Genomic DNA, 15,535 nt, shown 5'->3' on the forward strand with positions numbered 1-15,535 from the left:
ATGTCAAGAGTAGAAAATTTTTGATTGTATATCGAAGGCAGGCGATTAAAGAGTGAGTTCTTCATATATTGGTTTTTTGAACGTGGTATAAAGAATAAAGGAGTATTACGTGTTCGAGTTAGAGGGGTGTTAAAATATATATTTTCTGTTAATTGGGGGCAGTCTAGTTTGTTGTTTAGGAGATCATAAAGAAACATAATATCTGAAAGAGTACGTCTGTCTTCGAGAGTATTCATTTTAAAGAAAATGCAGGATTCTTTGTAGTCCTTAAAGTTATGTTTTGCTTTAAAACTAAGATGCTTCATAAATATCTTTTGTATTTTTTCAATTTTGTCTATATATTTTTTAAAAAATGGTCGCCATATTATACTTCCATATTCTAATATGCTTCTGACGTAACTATGATAAAGCATTTTTAAACACTGAGGGTTTTTAAAAGGTTGACTTGTTCTTAGGATGAAACCAAGGGATTTGTATGCTTTACTGGACATGTACTCAATATGGGCGTCGAAGAAACATTTATCGTCCAGAAGGATGCCGAGATCCTTTACTGAAGTTGTTCTATTAATTAACTGATTATTGATACTATATTCGAATAAAATAATGTTACGTTTACGAGAAAAGCTTATGGTTTGGCATTTTTGAATGTTTACACCGATGTTATTAATTTTAAAATATTCTCCGAGATTATCTAGATCAGATTGGAGTAGATTACAATCGGCGGTACAAGATACTTTACGGAAAATTTTGTTATCATCGGCATACAGTAAGCAATTTGAGTTCTTAATACAATGTGTTATATCGAAAAGGAAAATGTTAAAGAGTAGGTAAAGGTGATATATGGGATCCTTGTGGAACTCCGGAGGTGACGTTTATGAAGTTAGATTTATGACTTCCTATGACTACTGCCTGACGACGGTTTCTAATATAAGATATTACCCATCTATGAAGATTACCCTTAATACCTACAGCATTTAGTTTCCCGGCGAGAACATTATGGTCTACTCTATCGAAAGCCTTTTCGAGATCGGTATAAATGACGTCAATCTGAGCGCCGTCACTTATGTTAGTTAGTAAATAGTTAGTCAATTCTGAAAGGTTTGTGTTAACACTCCGAGACTTAAAAAATCCATGCTGAGATGAAGGAAGACATTGCTTACAATAGCTATACATAAAATCATTAACTATACCTACTGTCCATAACTTTACCGAAAATATTTAAAATTGATATACCCCTGTAGTTAGTAATTTCATTTTTTGAACCTTTTTTAAAAATGGGGATTACACGTGCATCTTTCCATTGTTTGGGGTAGATACCTTCATCCAAAGATCGTTGAAAAATCAATTTTAAGGGAACAGCAAGCCCGTTTACGCATTTTTTAACAAATATAGCAGGAATCCCGTCTAAGCCTGCGCCCTTTTTACTATCTAGTTTTTTAACCGCATTTGTTATCAGTTTATCTGAAATTTTAATTGAATTAATTACGTTAGAATGGGACTCCTCTGCGTATGGTTTGGGATCGTAGGAAGAAGATTGTATGAATACGCTTTGGAAAAAGCTATTAAAAGCGTTACATATATCTGCACCACAAGAATAAGTCACTCCATTATATACCATACGACATGGCAAGCTGTTGTTTTTGCGTTTGTTATTTACAAAACTCCAAAACTCTTTAGGATTATGAATTATTTCTTTTTCGCACCTATTAATATAATTTTTAAAACATTCTTCTTGTAAAACTTTAATCCTATTTCTTAGTAAAGCAAATGCTGCGTAATCATTCGGGTTTTTAAATTTTTTCCAATTTTTATGAAGTTTAGACTTTTCTTTAATGATATTAATTAATGATGGGGTGTACCATTGAGGGTACTTAAAACGTCCATTTATGTATCTTTACTTACAGGAAATTACAACAATCATATTACAAATATATTTGAACGAGTGATAATATTATTTTTGGGATATTACAGTGTAATAAGAAAAAGAAAAATGTTGTGTGGTTTTATGAAACCACGGTAAAAGTGAAACTGTTCGAACGGTTCCGAACACTGCTTTGTGTAGCGCATGTCGCGTGCCAAGTAGGTATACCTACTCGGCAGCCGCGATACACACGACATGCGCTACACAGACCAAAAAGTTTGAGACGATGTAATAAAAGTTTCACTTTAAAAGAAAATGTGAACAAAGATTGTATCACTTAATAAATTTATCATAGGTACTACATGAACTTTTATAAATGTATGTAGTGAAAAAATGACTAAATGACTAGGTACGTCTTGCTAAAAATACATTTAATAGATTTTGAAAGGTATTTACTAATATGTATTGCTAAAACTATTAACTAATAGTAGTAGGTATTGATATAAATTTATTTAATTTATAATGTGTTAACATTAAAGTACATATAATATTATGTTATACAAATGACCGATATCAAAACTATTTAGTAAATAGCACATCTAAATAATATGCAGTAGGTAATTTGTGATATCAAATCTTTTTTTACATTTTACTTTTCTTTTTTGAAGTTGTTTTTCCTTATCGTAGTTATTTTTAATGTACATGTACAACTATGATTTATAACATTTGATTTTTTTTAATTATACCTTTTTTTTATCAACTGGCAATTTAGTTTAGTTTTCTCTAAAAATTTCTGGCAACACTCATGATGATATCGGAACGATTTTATCGGACAATGTGAAAGGGCAAATTGTATCCGATATCGGATATCGGCTATCGGCGTCCGATATCCGATATCGGATCGGATAATGTGAAAACGCCTTCTAGATTTCACAGATAGCCACGATAGGAATGTAATTTCCAATAAAAATCTTACAAACGATACAAGAAAGGTGTACTTTATACCTATGAATAAGAGTTATACCTACGAATTTACGAGATATTTTCGGTGTTCGTCGGTGTTACACCAACATTATGATATTGTGACCAGCCCCCCTAGTCAAGTGGCTTTCTGTTAGCGTAGCGTTCAATAGAATAGACTACGAATGTATGAGATTGACGTAGGCTGTAGATAAACGTATCTACAGGTTACGTCAATCTCATACATTCGTAGTCTATTCTATTGAACGCTACGCTAACAGAAAGCCACTTGACTAGGGGGGCTTATAAGATTATGACAGTATAGAATAGAGATTATTTACCTACCTACAATAACTATAGTACGCGCAAGATAAGTCTGCGCGCGGCCAAAATTGGAACTAAACATTTTCCGCCCATTGGCGGCCATTGGCGGCATTGGCATACCTAAATAATAAACTTGAATAACAAATTAGAATAACAATATATTATAGAGAATCCCAAAATTTACTTTAAATAAAGAAAAAAATATATTAGTTGGGCTGGCAACATTAAGCACGCCACCAGTACCTAGCGCGCAGACTTCTTGCGCGCACTCTACCTTGTAACTACCCAATTTAAAAATAGGTATCAGGAATTACCAAGAATTATTATATGAACGAAATTATTTGTGTAACGTAATTCTACATATCCACGAATCATATCGTACACATATTATCAATAAATTTAATTAATTCTTTTATGTTGTTCCTATTTCTTCATGTTTAATATTAGAAGAGGTACAGAATAAAAATAATATTAAGTACCAGTGAAATCACAAGTGAAATATTTTGAAATTTCTTGAATGACGGCCACGGATGACGGCTATAATATGCCAATGCCAACAATCTTGACAAATGACATATGACATTGACGAGCACATCCGCGGGTAGCCGCTCGAATTCAAAGTTCAATCTCGGTTCAAACTTTGATAAAGAAGATAAGAAAATGTTTTAAGATAACTTACAGTATGCGTTGAGCACGGTCGTGTTACACATGTGATGTTTATATTGTTGCTGTGTTTAAATAAACATGGGTGTTAAAAGAAGCGGTGTACTTGAATTGGTGTCAGGTTGGGCGGCGGTGGAATTATTTTTTCAGTGTGTTTATATTGGTTTGTGGCAATTACTCCAGCTAGCTGCGCGAAGGTTATGGAAAGGACATCGTAGAAAATTATCCAATAACAAGCCACCGGTGGAATTGACCGTGGACTCCTCAATTGGAACTCATTGCTATATAAAAATTATGGTATGTACAATGTGGGTATTTTACGAAATATAAAATGAACTAAGTAACAGATTTTCTTAAGTATTTAAAGTTGAGACTTCATTTTTTATATAAATATAAAGCAAAAAATAATATAAACAGTAAGGATAATGGATATATTGAATAATAGGCTTAATAATGGAAAAATTATTCAACAGTAAAAATCCGAAATTCATAACAATCATTAGAAATATTGCCAGGATTCCATTCCTTCCATATATAAATGATCTTACTGATTTACTTTCTTATTACCAAATAAGTTTCTATTTAAATATAACTTACCAGCGTGAGCAATTTAGTTTAAAATATTTTTCACCGTCAAATCACTGTTACAACAAAATAATACATAACAACATTTCAGGGGGTCAAATACCACTATGTAGAAACAGGGCCTCGTACAGGCCAAGTGATATTAATTCTCGGAGACGCTCCTGACACTGGCAACCTATGGGTTCCATCCTGGTCCTCTATAGTTCGGAGGCTAGCTGACAATGGTTACCACGTGATTACGTTGGACCTCCGAGGGTCTGGAGGCAGTGAGAGTGGAGATCGACGAGACCTGTCTCCGCCAAGGGCTGTGGAAGAATTAGCGGGGCTTTTGAAAGCTTTAGGGGTGTCGGAAGGCTGTCCCGCTATTGTTATTGGCTTTGGAATTGGAGGTTTACTTACTTGGTGAGTTTTATATCACTTCAAGCTGTGTCCTTAATAAGTAGATATATATTTATCACTTCCTTCCTTTAAAATATAAATATTTGTAAAAATGTGCTTTTCACACACGGCACAATCTGATCCCATACTAAGCTTTTTGCTTGTGTTAGGAAACCAGATGGCTAATTTTAAATAAATACTTATATAGATAACTAGCAGTCCGCCCCGGCTTCGCCCGTGGTACATATTTACGTTTTCTCTACGTAAGAACCATCCTCGTACTTCAAGGAATATAATAAAAAAAGAATTAATGAAATCGGTTCAGCCGTTCTCAAGTTATGCGCTTACCAACATATATTAATTAAAATGTCCTGTCCAGGATTTTTTCAGTCAACCCATCTTTAATAGATTTTTTAATAGACATTTATTATAAAATTGGTCTCATTCTATTATCACGCCGGTACAGGTCGACCTATATTCGGATCTTAGACCATTAGTTGTTGTAAGTTGTTTTAAGTAACTGCTCTTTACATGTTAATAGCTATTGTTCATAATGGCATTGATTTATTATTTAGTTTTTACACGAAAGCAATAGGGTGACCATGACCACTGCACCTTGTACTTAATGCATTTACATTGAGTTCTCTTCATACATTATTGTATTCGTTTTTGAGTGTTACAATGTACGAATTTACGATATAATATGTATTTTTATTACCTTATTTAGTTTTCAAAGTCAAGGTTTGCTTAGTATTTTTGGTAAGCGGTAATTTTTTTTTTAATTTAATTAATTAACGATATATCCATATATCGTTAATTAATTAAATTAAAAAAAAATTGGAAAATCCAAAAGTGCACGCCTCATAATTTTTTTTTAATAATTATTTATTAATTATTATTTTTGTTTATTTAATAACAATTAAACCACATCGAATCAGACCCTGAAAATGAAAGGGTTCTATTCCTGAGCATACTCAAGCGTAAGAGAAAAAAAAAGACTCGATTAGTAAAGTATTTCGGTCGCTATCGTGTTAACAAGAAAATCCTCCGCACATACAGACACACGGACGTCCAAGACAGAACTTTTTTAAACTGTTTTTTAACTAGTTTAAATAACAAAAATGACATCAAAAATATCATGAATGTTAAATATAGTGACTTTTTTCTTAATATGTGTGTGTATGTATTATCTTACAAGTGCAATGTATGATACATAAAGACATTTTAAGTTTGAAAAATCAGATGTTTTGCGCGAAGTGACAGTAGTACCCACCTCAACGCTTCGTAGACCGGGAGATACTGACACAAAATTTCGAGTCATTTGTAACAGGATGGCGGTTCTACAGGGTTCTTAGTACGCAATGACAAAAAGAAAAACGATGTTGTGAACGCTAGTACCGGCGTCTTAGTCGCGTGGGCGTTAGTCGAACTCGTCGGAAAAATAGCGAAAGTCAAACGATTTGTAACACAAAAATTTTAGAATTTACCGATAGCCCATAAAAAACAAGTAGGCGGTAGTGTCATGCCATACTATTCCGGTGTGACTTACAGCCCGCCATACCGACGCGAATGTGTTGATTTAAATAAAACAATTATTCAACCATTTGTATCAGGCTAACTTTTGCACAGGTAACCATCGTCGTGCAGCCATTTACGAAAGTCGCCATGCCATACTTTTCGCACGATTCCAAATGGTCGCCATACCGCTGAAAATCTGCAAAAATTTTTTATTTCGCCAAACTTTTTGTACCAGTATTGCATTTGGATTTTTGGAGAGTATTTGATAAAATGCGACCATTATTATATTTGCCATACTTCTAGTAGGGGGAAAAAGTGCTGTCATACTTGAAAAAATAATTTAGTATTAATTTATATAAGTGAAGATTTCCAACACCTAGATCTTTGAAATTTTGTATTTATATTCGTTGATCCTCAAACTTACAGGAAAAATAAGTGCCATACTGTTACAAATCGTTTGACTTTCGCTATTTTCCGACGAGTTCGACTAACGCCCACGCGACTAAGACGCCGGTACCAGCGTTCACACCATCGTTTTTCTTTTTGTCATTGCGTACTAAGAACCCTGTAGAACCGCCATCCTGTTACAAATGACTCGAAATTTTGTGTCAGTATCTCCCGGTCTATCGCTTATGAGGCGTGCAAAAATTATATTGCTTTAGCGACTGTACCTTTGCGAGCGTAAAATACATCGTGAACATAGTAGACTTGAAACTTTTAAGTTTCATCAAAATAAGTTTAGCAATTATCCGTGGAAGCGTAACAGACGGATATTTAAATTCTCACATTATTTTAATACGGATTTCTATGATAATAGGAAATTAAAATCGTATTGAATATACCTAATTTTTTAACCCGAACTTTAGTATCATTAGGACAAATGTTACATGATGCAATATTAATGTTTAATGTATTTTATATCAATATAAATGTGTATAATACTAAAATTATTATCTGTCAATCGTTCAATAACCTTTAGGCCTAGTCTGTCGTAATCAGAATACCTTGGAATATGGAGATTATCAGATGATATCTTTAATTTAATATTTGTTTACTGGATGCGATGATTAGTTAATTTGTATTTATATTTAAAAAACCCTTTTATTCATTTAAAATCATATTCGAATTCGGGACTCGAACCAACGTGCTTCGCCTTGCCCAACCAACTCATTATATTTCAGTTCACCCATGCGCCTTTGATAACCCTTTTCGATTAATGCATTATCCAAAACAAATACATATTTTAAGTTCGATCGAGTAGTTCCTAGATTAGATTAGTTAAACAAACAAACACAACAACGCTCTATAATATCAGTAAATAAGTAAACATTATAAATAATATCACTATAGACCAAAAAATACATAGCTACGTAACTAACGTATGCACCTACTCCACTAAACTAAGTAGCCACGTGCAACCGTCTATTTCATAAGAAAATATCACAGAAAATATCCTTGAAAGATGAGCAATTATAAAAATTCCTCAAATAATTAAATGACTAACAATGAATTCTATTTAATCTACATGTCATTGTATGATTAATTACACAAAACCAGCTCGCATTGCTTCGTAGTAATCATTTATTTGAGACGATGTATTGATACTTATCTTGAAATGATATGCCTACATTTTTGAAATATTAAAACCGAGCCGCCTCAGTCAGCAGGGTTTTCCCTGAATTTTTTCTTTTTTATTCTCAATAATTCTGAAGAAAAATTAACATTAATAAGTTTAAGGGTGCTATAACAGTTTTTTAACAAAAACCGCTATTTTACGGTACAATTTTAACTCAAAGCACTTACACGTGAGAACAAAGTAATATCTTAATTTAAAGATAATATATTCAGTTCTACGATCATCTTATAAAAATTGTACGACGTCATACAAAATTGTCACTGAAATACGATTTTCCCAGCACAATGATCGCATAAAATGCAAAAAAATGGGGTCTAAACCGGTACACTTTTAAGAAAATTAAAAGCCTAATCTATCTTCTTACCTATAAATTATTGAGGGATATATAGTCCTTTATAGATTGTGATAATTTTTTTGTATCTAAATCAAAATTTTATTTCAATTATAAGCTAAATTAAAAATACTTGTCGATTTCTTCATACATTTTGCTCTCGCGGGTCGTCAGACCGCGCTCAGAAGCGCTCTTGGAAGGACGGGTGTATCGCTCCTCGTCCCAAAAATAAAAACGAATTAGAAAAAGATTATTGTGCGTATACTGTCGTTTTCGTGATTTGAAATATTTGATACTTTATAAGAGTAAACTGTATAAGTTTCATATTCCAGTTATTTGTAATTTAAAATTATGTTTTAAAAATTATGTTGACTGAGATCCTCTTTTTTTATGGGTTGTTGAACGGATTGGTGGGGTAAAGCAATTTGACAAAACTTAAATCCAAAATGGCGCTGACGAAAATTTGCCATCTTTTCTTCATGGGTGTCATTTTCATGGTTTTTGGGGTAGCTATTAACCAATATGAGGTCAAAAATAAAATCCAAGATGGCGCCGACGAAAATTTTACATCTTTTCATCATGGGTGTCATTTTCATGGTTTTTGGGGTAGCTATTAACTAATATGAGGTCAAAACTAAAATCCAAGATGGCGCCGACGAAAATTTTACATCTTTCCGTGATGGGTGTCATTTTCATGGTTTTTGGGGTGGATATTACGCAATATGAGGTCAAAAATAAAATCCAAGATGGCGCCGACGAAAATTTTACATCTTTTCGTCATGGGTGTCATTTTCATGGTTTTTGGGGTAGCTATTAACCAATATGAGGTCAAAAATAAAATCCAAGATGGCGCCGACGAAAATTTTACATCTTTTCATCATGGCTGTCATTTTCATGGTTTTTGGGGTAGCTATTAACTAATATGAGGTCAAAAATAAAATCCAAGATGGCGCCGACGAAAATTTTACATCTTTTCGTCATGGGTGTCATTTTCAGGGTTTTTGGGGTAGCTATTAGCCAATATGAGGTCAAAAATAAAATCCAAGATGGCGCCGACGAAAATTTTACATCTTTCCGTGATGGGCGTCATTTTCATGGTTTTTGGGGTGGATATTACGCAATATGAGGTCAGAACTAAAATCCAAGATGGCGCCGGTGAAAATTTGACATCTTTTCGTCATGGGTGTCATTTTCATGGTTTTTGGGGTAGCTATTAACCAATATGAGGTCAAAACTAAAATCCAAGATGGCGCCGACGAAAATTTTACATCTTTTCGTCATGTGTGTCATTTTCATGGTTTTTGGGGTAGCTATTAACCAATATGAGGTCAAAAATAAAATCCAAGATGGCGCCGACGAAAATTTTACATCTTTCCGTGATGGGTGTCATTTTCATGATTTTTGGGGTGGATATTACGCAATATGAGGTCAGAACTAAAATCCAAGATGGCGCCGGTGAAAATTTGACATCTTTTCGTCATGGGTGTCATTTTCATGGTTTTTGGGGTAGCTATTAACCAATATGAGGTCAAAAATAAAATCCAAGATAACGCCGACGAAAATCTGTTATTTTATTTTAGTTTACTTCTTTATTATTAAGAAAATTACACCTATGACGACAAGATGTCAAATTTTCGTCGGCGCCATCTTGGATTTTGGTTTTAACCTCATATTCGTTAATAGCTACCCCAAAAACCATGAAAATGACACCCATCACGAAAAAAGTCAAATTTTCGTCGGCGCCATCTTGGATTTTGGTTTTAACCTCATATTCGTTAATAGCTACCCAAAAAACCATGAAAATGACACCCATCACGAAAAAAGTCAAATTTTCGTCGGCGCCATCTTGGATTTTAGTTTTGACCTCATATTTGTTAAGAGCTACTCCAAAACCTTGAAAATGACACCCATGACGAAAAGATGTAAAATTTTCGTCGGCGCCATCTTGGATTTTAGTTTTGACCTCATATTGGTTAATAGCTACCCCAAAAACTACCCACACTTGCAAATGTGTTTGCTACGTAGGAAAAGTTCAGATTTAAGAGTATCCTAGGTAATGTGTTATGTGACGAATACCTATAATTTATTTCATTCCGACTATTTTTCGGAATAACATACATTTACTAAGAATTGTATTCAATGCCGGATTTAATACAGTGCCGGTAACATCATATGTATGATAATAATTCTACATTTCTTAAAAAGCTTTGATATTGTATACAATTCATAGATTATTATTCAATGAAATAATGATGTAAAATAGTCACACTTTTTTAAGTTGTTTGAATATACTAACATACTTATTAGGATCGTACCTACTAATAAAAGTAACAAAATGAATTTTTAAAGTTCCTAGTAATCTTCTGGAATCAATTTCAATAAAAATACATAATATCAAAAATTAAAAATAATATCAAGTATGAAGATGGTCTATAAAATGGAATGCGCTATGTTTACGTGAGCGTGATATTGCCGCGAACAAAGTTACGTCGTTAGATACCTAAATTTGAGTAACGCAGATTTGTGACAGCGTCCTTAATGCTGACACTTTCCTGAAAATGGGTCCAGTCGATCCCATGTTAGAAATTCTGAAACACGCTTTCTTTTATATTCTTTCTAACAATCCGTTTTGTTGATATAATAGCAAGATAATACAAATTTCAAAATTAAAACTTAGGGCATACCATTCAAATTATTTACAGTTATTTGTTGTTTTGATAAGAGAGATAGAGTAATACCTCTGATAATGAATCAGCTTATTTAAAATCCGTATTATATCTAATTCTCAGTAAGTACACATTTACAAACTAATATCACGTAGGAGGAGGGTGCTTTCAAGATAATTACTTTTTAATTTACGTAACTACATTTTAAAATAGTTCAGTATATCTTTTTATAAAAAACTAGCTGTTGCCCGCAGCTTCGCCTGCGTGGAAAAGATAAATTTTCATGGTACAAACTTTTATCCCCTATTTGATCCCCTTGGGGGATGAATTTTCTAAAATCCTTTCTTAGGGGACGCCTACGTTATGACATCTACCTGCATGCCAAATTTCAGCCCGATATGTCCAGTGGTTTGGGCTGTGCGTTGATAGATCACTATATCAGTCACCTTTGAGTTTTATATATATAGATTAATTAAACCGTCTATTTGGCAAATGAAAATGTTTAATTGTATGCATAGTTATTTAAGAAATAATAAATCAATAATTATTAAAAAAAGTAGGTCAGTATGCCTGTTTTCACATATTATTTATTAATTATTATTATGAACTTCGCCTCCATTACAAGAATTATCTGAGTTCCTCGATGTGCCATAATTGTTTTAATTAATAATAGGGTGTCCGCAATAACAACAAAGTCATGGACATCAGCAAATAATAATAAGGATCAATCTATTTGTTTTATTTGTGTATGATATTTGTAATTAGAACTTATTCATTTCTAATATATCTTATATATAAAAATGAATCGCAAAATGTGTTGGTAAGCGCATAACTCGAGAACGGGTGGACCGATTTCGATAATTCTTTTTTTATTATATTCCTTGAAGTACGAGGATGGTTTTTATGTAGAGAAAACGTAAATATGTACCACGGGCGAAGCCGGGGCGGACCGCTAGTAAAAAATAAAAATGAATCGCAAAATGTGTTGGTAAGCGCATAACTCGAGAACGGCTGAACCGATTTCGATAATTCTTTTTTTATTATATTTCTTGAAGTACGAGGATGGTTCTTATGTAGAGAAAACGTAAACATGTACCACGGGCGAAGCCGGGGCGGACCGCTAGTTTCTAATATATTACAGCATCTATTAAGTAGTTCTAGCTAGTCTAATAAAATAATCATTTAGGTATCTAGTACACTGCCAAGGGTCCCTGATAAGCAAGTTCATAGTGGTTGGAGCACCACATCCGAATCTCTACTGGCAACACCCACCGGCTAAGTTTTGTCAACGATCTCTGCATTTTATACAGGTTTGTGTGACAAAAATATGCTGTAGATTACTTGTTTATTATAGAACAACTTATTATTTATTAATCATTTAAGAACTGCAATAGAAGGAAGAGAGATGTATCTTGAAGATTTCCCTTTCCGTATTTTTTTTGAAATCTACTTATGTTTTAAGTTTTTAACTATCTATGCATGCTTTAGTAGTATACCTACAGATAACATTAGTATTATGTAGTCAAATCTATCATTTAGAAAGTTAATTAATAGTTAAGCTCTTTTTATACAGTGGCCATACTTCCCTGAGAGATGGCTTGCAGAAGGAGTGTCAGAAAACAATAAATGGGCAAACTCTCGCGCAAGAGATTGGACCGGCGCGTTAAATTATGTCAGAGGTAAGGTTTTCAGAATAAATCTATGATCTGAACTATGGGAAATTTTTTACGTGATTTTCAATAAAAAGCCCTAATTCAGTTGTCTTGTCCCCTATTAAAAATTGCCTTTGTTTCCTGCTAGACTTTATCAGTAATAAATAACGCGGCGCTCAGACTATTAAATACGACTGTACTATAGGACACTAAATATGATCCCTATTGGCCATTACCCTTGTTTTTCCGTATTATGAGCCAAAATAACCATCCTAGGGGCAGCTTGGTATCGAATACGACCGGAGCACAAGGTCCAAGCGCGTTGTTTGTTGGTCGGCGCCAAAGACAGCTCCGCGCAGTTAGTGGCCAGCGTGCAATACTGCGGGAACGCGGCGCTGAGACTGGTCGATAGGACTGAACCGGGGGATTCGCATTTGCAAATGCTGATACACGATTTTATTGTTGGTGAGTTGGTTTTAGAGGTTTTAAGTTTATAGTCCTAGATAACATATTGTATTTAGCCATTGGTCGATACCATATTTTTGTGTATTTGGTATGCATATTTTTGTGTGTTTGGTATGCAGCTTTCATATTTAGGTTCTTTTGAATGAGCATCTAACCGATTAATAATTATTAATTACACTGTGATATCAGATATTTTCATATGTAGCTTTTATTATTGTCATTTCCAATATCAATCTTAGAGCTTTTTCATTCAATAAAAAGTATGTATGTAACCCTACAACAAAATTTCAGGTAAAAAGAAACCAACAGAGGAAATCCAGCGTAGCATTATGGGCCGGGTGTTCGAAGCCGTCGCGGATAAGGGCAGGGTTATTACTTCTCGCTTGGCTTTACCGGCCAATGCGTGATAGATAGTAAATATGTTTGTGTTCTGTTATTTATGTCTCTTTTCGTATTGGTTATGTTACGAAGTGTAGACAATTTATATTTTTAGGGCTACAATTTGTCTATTGAACATACTAATACATATAAACAACTACTAATAATCCTAGCCGTTGTCAAAAAGTGTCCGAGTAATGTTGTATGAACATTCGCTCAAATTAACACCTTATTCCATGGCAGTAATGTTCAAAGTCGAATTTTACACGTATGAAAAAACTCTGCCTAATTCGCGAAGGCAGAGTTTTATTTCAGACATATTTTGAGCGTGATTGTGTCTAGTTGTTTATTTTGCGTCAATTATTATTTATATGTCACTCTTTGTATTAAAAGGAAGTGTATCATTAAAAGGGCCTATAATCATAATAAATAAGGTAACACCAATATATAAATATCTCCAGTTCAGGAGATTATTATTGATATCAATAATAAATTAATTAGTTTATATAAATAATATCTAAAACAAGTGCCATTTAGTTCTCGCAATTATGGTATGTATTTATTTTTTATAGATTGTATATTTGGTCGAACCATGCTTTTATATTTCATGATTCTATTTACATTTTAGAATATAAAGTCATTGAAAAACGTTAAGAGTTAAAAATAGAAAAAAATTAATAAATGGGAACATTCCCAAGTCAAAATAAATATTTGGTTACACTCGTAGGTATAGAACCTACCTAGCATTTAAGTTTTTACATTCTATGTCTTAAACATTGACTGGGATGAATATTAAATATGTATAATTAATTATAATGTAGGTAATGAAATAAATTATAATAATAATGTAGGTAATGTAAGTTATAATCCAAGAAACATTTTTTAAATCAAAATATAAGCTTAAGCATTTTTTTGTACAAATAATCTTGTTAGGTACTTAAATAACTCAAATTATATCATAATAATTAACCTTTATAATTCCGTATCATGCGTGCGACACGATTGGGTCAACTATGTAGTTTTATACATTGAGATTATTATCCACAGATTATAAATCTATACTAATATTATAAAGCTGAAGAGTTTGTTCGTTTGTTTGAACGCGCTTATCTCAGGAACTACTGGTCCGATTTGAAAAATTCTTTCGCTGTTAGATAGCCCATTCATCGAGGAAGGCTAAAGGCTATATATCATCACGCTAAGACCAACAGGAGCGGAGCCACGCGCGTGAAATCGCGGAGCGCAGCTAGTTATAAATAAATATATTTTATAAGTCCTAAAAAATTTACTTTTATTTTTTGATCGTTACAATTTCTCGCCAAATCGTAATCGTATCAAATTTAAAGAAGTGTTACCATGATGTCTGATAGCAGTATTATTTTCAGCGTGGGAAAGAGATGGAGACCTATATAGCGCTGTCCTTTTTCCACACTAGATATAATACTGCTTACGAAATCATGGTATGGGGACAAAACATGTCTTCATCATGCATTCTAATACATGACATTCTCACATACATGTGATTCCATTTTATCTATCATAACTGCAATTAAAATTAATTATTAATTTTCTTAATCACAAGTTATATAGTTCAATACTCAACCTCACTGATAGGAGTTCAAAGTGATAAAAAAATGTATTTTTGCATACATGATAATGAAGTGAAATGCATGTTATTCCATATAATGCATGTATGTATAATAAATAATAATATTTTGTAAACATAGTGATAAGGTTTTATAATTTGTAGTTAAGTATATTATTACATTTCTTTTGTTTCCATGTCAATATGTATAATGTATTAATTTTAAGTTTTAAATTAGGGAGATGTTTCAAAATCGTGCGGCTTGGATTTGAACTTTGTATATCTAGATATATATGAAACTATATATTCTTTTATTTTACGATATTATTATTATTAGAAATGATGTAAATCATTTTTAAAACAAAAGATCACATCAGTTCAAAATAACATAAACAAGATCTATATGCGGGAAATGTCAATTTTGACATATCGCTTTTTTTTTTAATAAATTATTACATAAACTTTTTACTACTTCGTATAACAAGCCCTTTGAAACATCTCTTTTAATAAACCAAAGAAATATTTATGTTCCT

At 32.9% G+C, this 15,535-nt stretch overlaps 1 protein-coding gene across 1 annotated transcript; it reads left to right on the forward strand.

Annotated features, from left to right (window-relative positions):
• Positions 1 to 3,808: 3,808 nt before the first annotated feature.
• Positions 3,809 to 13,975, forward strand: LOC149902693 (epoxide hydrolase 4-like). The gene is made up of 6 exons (XM_090109444.1): positions 3,809 to 4,105; positions 4,485 to 4,795; positions 12,109 to 12,232; positions 12,496 to 12,601; positions 12,851 to 13,039; positions 13,331 to 13,975. The coding sequence occupies exons 1-6, from the start codon at positions 3,890 to 3,892 to the stop codon at positions 13,444 to 13,446; spliced, it is 1,062 nt and encodes a 353-aa protein (XP_089965570.1). The 5' UTR covers positions 3,809 to 3,889; the 3' UTR covers positions 13,447 to 13,975.
• The last annotated feature ends 1,560 nt before the right edge of the window (positions 13,976 to 15,535 follow it).

The sequence above is a fragment of the Colias eurytheme genome, chromosome 14 (genome assembly GCF_061535395.1).
Source record: "Colias eurytheme isolate Ceu_HAF_F1 chromosome 14, ilColEury1 Martin Lab GWU primary, whole genome shotgun sequence".
NCBI classification, from domain to species: domain Eukaryota; kingdom Metazoa; phylum Arthropoda; class Insecta; order Lepidoptera; family Pieridae; genus Colias; species Colias eurytheme.